We start from the raw sequence: 7,405 nt of genomic DNA on the forward strand, positions 1-7,405 counted from the left end.
ATTTTTTGGTTAAAAATTAAATTTCAAAAGATATTGATAAGCAACAAAAATTATAAAATTAAAAGATAGTATCCTAAAATTTTCGAAAAAGTATAATAATTTTCCCGTTTGTACTTGAAATTTTGAGTTCTGAAGGAACGCTTAAATTATTGTTGTAAATTTGAAGGAAAAATTGTAATTTTAATACACGTGTGTCTTGCAAAAATATTGGAAAAGTACAATTTTCCCGGTAATTGTATTCGTAAATTCAAATACAAATAAATTCATACACGAGAATAATAATTTTACAATCCCCTGTAGTAATTTCACTATATATTCTAGTAAAATTCCACATATTGACTGCAATATTCATACAAAAATATAGTAAATACCGATTCTACCATCGAATTTGTAATTTTACCACACTTTGATGCAGCAAAAGTGTAGTAATTTTACAAACTTTTTTAACAGTGCATCCGGCCGCCATCACCGGCGTGTTCGGTTGCCACCGGCCGGCTCGACACAACGGGCTTAATTATAATTATCAGCTCTTTCATGACGCGGACTCATACTATGTTCAATGTCTCGGCCGTAAAACTGTGGACCTAGTCTTAAACAGCTGGCGCCATAAAACATCAAATAATGTTCAATGTCATGTGCCATGTCTCTCGAGTTCCAGTGTTTTCTTGTCAATAATTGACCATTTTCAGTGTATACATAAAGTTAAAGTGTTGAAAAATATATGAAAAACTAATTCATATAATAATAATCATGATAATTACTATTTTAAAATGATGAGAGTATTTTGTGGAACATAATCTGCAATTTCGACGATTTATATTGCAAGTAAAATAAAATGACGGAAAAATTTGCGTCGTGCCATTGTGTTCAGAGTTTTTTTTGGAGGAAAATACTCGGTGAAGGTAGTTGTGAATTGGCACAAGATGAATAAGAGAGATATCTTTTTTCTTGGTTATTTTGCTGGCGATCGAACCATTGCAACGATAGACGAGAAGGACATCCGCCACTCATCAGGCAAAAAAAAACCACTAAAGAAGGGTGACCATGTCCTGGTACAATGGGGAGGTGTTCAACATAATGCATAGATTATAACGTTCAGTCGTAAGTAAATGAACATTTTTTCTCTGTTTCCACAACCGCAGTACGCTTGGTAGATGCTAGCATTTGGAAAAGTTCAACTCATGCCCAATTCCGCAGTGTGGGTGGATGGAGGAGATCTGAAAGACTTATTGAAGGCATTCGGGCATGATTGGAAGGAGTTGCTGAGACGACTCTTGAAGTGGTTGATTGGTGAATCTGAGCTGGCAACAATGACCACTGCAGGAACAGGTGAAAAGCCTGGAATACCCCCTGTATTGTACCAAGCTGTCCAGGGTATGTGCGCAATTGTTTTCTGAAAATCCAAGGAAAATTTCATGGAGATAAATGGCTTAATTTATTCTTCAACAGGCTACGTACGACTCAACTGTGAAATTGCGCTATCAAAGAAGGAGAAGACAATTCCTTTCAATCGAGTCGTAAACCTCATGTGTGGAGCAATGGCAGAAAAATATGGATTGATGAAGGCAGAGTTCGATGGAGGGAGTGGCGACAATGACCGCAGTACAGAGACGGAGAATCCCAGAGGAAAACTCCCAATTTCGAAGAGAAAGGCGAAGAAGAGATCTGCCACCAAGAGTCCAGCCGTAGTCGTGAGCTCAGATGAGAGTCCTGGCATTGACTTCACCACGAACCCTGGGAAAACAAAGAAGTTGATCAAACTGCAAGAGCCAAGGCGTAATTCCACCGCAGTCAGGAGCTATTCTATTGTCCATAGCGGAGCAACGAAGGCCAACAAATTAAGAACAAGTGCTTCGCAGAAAATAAATAAACTGTATGAAGCCGATAGGTCAGAGCTTGAAGATATGAATAAGTGGCTGACCTCGATCATCCCCAGTGATGAATCTGGAGTATTGGACAGGAAGATAAAACGCTCGACATCTGGAATTTTCTCAGTTGAACCCGCTGGTTTCGAACAAGAGCTCGAGAAAGGGATGGCTACGTCTACTCCGAACAATTCTTCTGGAAAAAAGCCCCTAAATGTCAACTCCGATTATATATTAAAAAATCGATCTTCAGACTCTTCTATATTGGGCGAGACAAAAAGCCCAAGGCATTCGAAGAAAATTCCACAGATTCCTGCAATAAAAGACAAAGTGAACACGTCGAACAATTTCTTCAATTTCAATGAGCCAATTATTGGTGTACCTGGTCCAGTAGCTACTCCAGTAACTGATGAGAGACAAAATGGAAAAGAAAGAACAGAGCATCCAAGACTTGCTGATAATAACAATAAAGAGAATCATCAGTATGAGAGCTCTACTTTGGCTGCGGACCAACCTCAGCACACAGGAACTACTGGCCATCCTCAGGACGCAGGAGCTATTGGTCATCCTGAGCAGACAGGTGTCGCTGGCCAACCTCAGCACGCAGGAGCTTATCAGCACGCATGGAATTTCCCAACCAGGGGCGGCGGAACCATGGTTGAACGTGTTGAGTACTCAACACCTGAAATTTTTCAGGTGTTGAATTCAACACCTCAGAAAAATCGAGAGGGAAAAATAATTTTCATCGCAATTATCGACCGATGAGGTAAATAAAACGTTAATTTCTCTCGGTAACCGTCGTGAGTCTATTATCGACTGAGTCAGCGTATGCATGTGTATGAATGTGTATGCTTGCTCACGCTCGTGCAGTGGACAATTGTGTAGGTTGCACAGACCCACCGCCACAGCTGAGTTTCCGAGCACTTCCGAATCGTTATGTCAGTGTGTTCGTGACTACCTGATATGTTTGCCCCTTGAATAACATCTCCTAGGCCAAGATGAAAAGATTTCTCATACCATTAAACAAGGCAGTCGACGCAGAGCCTCAACAACGCAACCTTACCTACCCCTTACAGACGACTTAACCTATAAAGATTCAGACTCTTTTGACACACATCTAACCAGAAAAAAACAAAAATTGAATAACAGCAACAAATGTGAGAGTGATTCCGAAAATATCCCTACTCAAGATAAACAGTCAAGTAAGATTTCCTGCAAATCATTGAAAATCACGCCAGCCTTATTATTTTCTTAAATTTTATATTCTCTCGCTATTACTCTTTTTAGATCAAGATTTGCCCGTCTCAAAAAGTACATGGGAGCGGTGGAAATCTCAGTATCCTTGGATTTCTCTCAGTTCATCCAGGAAAGTCGTGTGCTTAATCTGTACTGAAGCTACAGAGAAGAATTTATTATTAGGAGATTCTTTAACGTGTAGAAGTGGAAGTATTTCACTAGAGGCATTTGTGACAAGTGGATTTAATTGCTGGACCAATGCCATAACTCGTTATCGTAATCACGAATCTAGTTCTTTGCATACTGAGGCAGTGAATGCAATTAATAATTTTAGGAAACGAACAAATATTGCTGAACAAATCAGTACGACAAAGCAGAGAGAAATGCTTGATTCTCGTACCGCCTTATCAGAGATTTTTCATACTATTTTAATGTTAGCCCAACAAGGTCTACCTCTTCGCGGTAACAACGACGAGCGTTCTAACCTCCTTCGAGTTTTACGATTGCTAGCTCGACGCGTACCTGAGTTACAGACGTGGTTAAATCGAGAGAAAGGGAAATGGCTGAGCCATGATATCGTTAATGAAATTTTGGAAATTATGGCTAATGAGGTATTGAGAAAAAACTTGGAGGTGATTATAAATGAGAAGTATTATGCTATAATGATTGATGAAACCTCAGACATTTCTAGAGTGGAACAAGTTTCAATTTGTCTTAGGGTAGTGCATACAGATCTATTTGTCGAAGAATTTTCGGGGGATTTTATTCGACAGAGGATACAAAATCGGAAACATTATTCAAGCTCGTCGAGAATGCATTACTCCGATATAATCTAAACTTTTCTAACATGCGTGGTCAGTGCTACGATGGGGCAGCCAATGTAAGCGGACACAAAACAGGTCCTCAAACACGTATCAAGGAAGTAGAACCGCGTGCTGTGTACGTTCATTGTGTAGCTCATACGCTCAATTTAGCTGTTCAAGATGCGACGGAACGCGTTCCATGCGTAAGAAATTTTCTAGGAAACATGAAAAATCTAATTGATTTTCTTCGAGATTCGCCTAAGCGGTTAGCTGCTTTCAAAAAATTGCAAACTTCAGATAATCCGAACTTAGCAGCATTCTGTCCAACACGGTAACATTTACAACTATCTAGAATGAAAAATTCTCTGTTTTGGCAATTTGATTCATGTCTCTTACGATTTATTTTTCTCTGGCAGTTGGTGTGTTCGCGTGAAGTCACTGAAAACAGTCCACGAAAATTACTCACTGATTATGGAATTTCTCGAAGGCTACAAAGACGATTGTCAAAATAAGGATGTCTTCGCCAAAGTGGAGAGACTTCTGCATCAAATGGAATCATTTGATTTCTTCTTTCTTTTAACTTTGTCGATTGACGTTTTTGAACAAATCGAAATTTTGAACGCAGAGCTGCAACGAGTTGATCTGTGTATAAAAGAGTCGAACAATAGAGTGCACGTCATGAAATAAATATTGTCTGCGTCTCGTGATTCCAAATTTTCCTCAATTTGGGAAAAATCCATGGACGGCATCACTTCCCTCGATATTGAGGAACCAAAGATCCCGCGCTTACGAAAAATCTCAAGGCGCTTGGACAGAGACAGTTTTAGTAAGGCACACGTCTTCAGCACCCCAGAAGAGTATTTTCGGAAAACTTACTGTGAAGTCTTTGATCAAGTTATGTCATCATCAAATACTCGATTTGAGTCAGAGACGATAAATTTCCTTAATAAATGTGAGGACTTTATTCTGGGTAAAGGCGAAGTGACTACCGAAGAGATCACGCAAGTGTACAATACAGGAAGCGCCGATTTCAATGCAGGATTACTGGAACGTCATCGTGACACTTTTCTCGATGTTTCTACTCGAAAAGAGGCGAAAATTGAGTCCTTGAAAGATATCGTCATGTTCCTGAAGAACAACCCTGCGCTCGCTGACATGATTCCAGAGTTCAAAAGACTGATCCAAATATTGTTGACGGTACCTGGCTCTACGTGTACAAATGAGCGCTCCTTTTCTACATTTGAGGCGTTTGAAGACATATTTACGTTCAACAATGTTGCAATCTCGATTGAATCATATTGCAACATTGCATATTTATGACGAGTTAGCTTCAACCCTAGATGTAAATGACTTGATGGATGAATTTATCTGTAGAAATAAGAGACGAAAGGAGACATTTGCAAGGGGGATGCCAAAGAAGCCTGTTAAACATTTATAAAACTGATGAACCTCTGAAAAATTTGAAGATTAATAAGATTATAAGAATAAAAACACGTTCACAAATACTTTCAGGCATTGATTTCCCCTCCCGCCACTCAATCCCTTCCCCCCTCCCCTCCAAATCTCTTACTTATACTCAACACCTCAGATTTTCACGTTCCGCCACCCCTGTTCCCAACATCAAATTATCATCAGTCAAATCATCCAGCACCCTATCAGGGTCAATATGATAATACATTCTATCCCAGTTATCCTCAATATCCCCCTGAATCCTATGGCTCCATCAATCAGCTACAGAAAACTGGAACAACTGATTCTGGCTTGTACAACCAAAATTATAATTATCATCCTCTTTAGAGAACTGCGAGGATTTATGAGTAGTTTAACCCTAATTTGGTCACCATGCGAGAACTTGCGACTTCGGTCACCTCCGCAGGGAATCGCCGCCGTGTTATTTAGGCCCGAGCGTTGCCGAATTCACTCTATACTGCCCGGGCGCGTTTAGCGAGACTTCGGCAACGTCGCACAACGGGCAATTTCATTTAACATGGGAAAAAATTGCCCGTCTGTTAGAAATAATTTTTTTTCTTCAGGAATTGTGGATATAAATAATTTTAAAAAATATTATAATTTTCTAGACACTTGAATTGACGCATTCCAATTTTTTAAGATTTTTGGGCTCAGCCAGTTAATGGTAAGAAAAAAAAATCGACCTTCCACGGCGTTTCCCTGACGGAACCTGTAGACTGCTAGTAGAGAGTGAGTTGACTCTCTATTTGTTCCTGGAGTGGAGAGAAAGTTGAGAGTTGGACTGACAGGGCCAATTCTCTACTCATGAGTACTTTTAGAGAGTAGATAGCTGAGGGGAGGACTATTCTGGGCTTCGTGAATTTAGACCCTTGAGTAATCTGACCCTCTAATCTTTAGAACTTTAGACCTCATGCCTCTTTGAACGCCCAGACCCGAAATTTTTTGTGAACGCTGAATGTTATGGCCCTAAAACCTTCCAACCCCTACAGATTCTGAATCATATATTGTGACCTTTATATTTTCAGACCCTTATTGATTCCAACCCTTAGATTTTGACCCTAAAAATTTCTGACCCTTAAAAAAGTCTGACTGTCAAATATTTGAACCTTATTATTTTTGACCCTTAAAATGAGGCCAACTGACGACTATCTACTTTTTCTAGAGAGTAGAGAGTTGGGATCGGATGCTTGGTGGGGGCTACTCTGCACTCTCTACAATTTGTGGAGAGTGGATAGTTGGGATTGCGGACTCGATATGTTGTGACCGTTAATGCTTCTGACCCTAAGATTTTGGATTTTGACCCTAAAAATTTCTGACCCTTAAAAAAGTCTGACTGTCAAATATTTGAACCATATTATTTAGTAGACAGTGCGTCTCATTTTAAGGGTTAAAAATAATATGGTTCAAATATTTGACAGTCAGACTGTTTTAAGGGTCAGAAATTTTTNAAAGGGTCAGAAATGTTTAGGGTCAAAATCTAAGGGTCAGAATCAATAAGGGTCTGAAAATATAAGGGTCACAATATATGAATCATAATCTGTAGGGGTTGGAAGGTTTTAGGGACATAACATTCAGCGTTCACAAAAAATTTCGGGTCTGGGGGTTCAAAGAAGCATGAGGTCTAAGGTTCTAAAGATTAGAGGATTAGATTACTCAAGGGTCTAAATCCACGAAGCNAATTTAGACCCTTGAGTAATCTGACCCTCTAATCTTTAGAACTTTAGACCTCATGCCTCTTTGAACGCCCAGACCCGAAATTTTTTGTGAACGCTGAATGTTATGGCCCTAAAACCTTCCAACCCCTACAGATTCTGAATCATATATTGTGACCTTTATATTTTCAGACCCTTATTGATTCCAACCCTTAGATTTTGACCCTAAAAATTTCTGACCCTTAAAAAAGTCTGACTGTCAAATATTTGAACCTTATTATTTTTGACCCTTAAAATGAGGCCAACTGACGACTATCTACTTTTTCTAGAGAGTAGAGAGTTGGGATCGGATGCTTGGTGGGGGCTACTCTGCACTCTC

At 39.6% G+C, this 7,405-nt stretch overlaps 1 protein-coding gene across 1 annotated transcript; it reads left to right on the forward strand.

Moving 5' to 3' along the window:
* Nucleotides 1–923: 923 nt before the first annotated feature.
* Nucleotides 924–5,701, forward strand: LOC107043027. Its single transcript, XM_015264327.1, is given in 6 exon segments — nt 924–1,101; nt 1,144–1,374; nt 1,450–2,561; nt 3,961–4,107; nt 4,862–5,101; nt 5,417–5,701. Coding segments are annotated over 6 exon segments (2,193 nt in total).
* The last annotated feature ends 1,704 nt before the right edge of the window (nt 5,702–7,405 follow it).

The sequence above is a fragment of the Diachasma alloeum genome, unplaced genomic scaffold (genome assembly GCF_001412515.2).
Source record: "Diachasma alloeum isolate Michigan unplaced genomic scaffold, Dall2.0 Dall_scaffold_00543, whole genome shotgun sequence".
NCBI lineage: Eukaryota > Metazoa > Arthropoda > Insecta > Hymenoptera > Braconidae > Diachasma > Diachasma alloeum.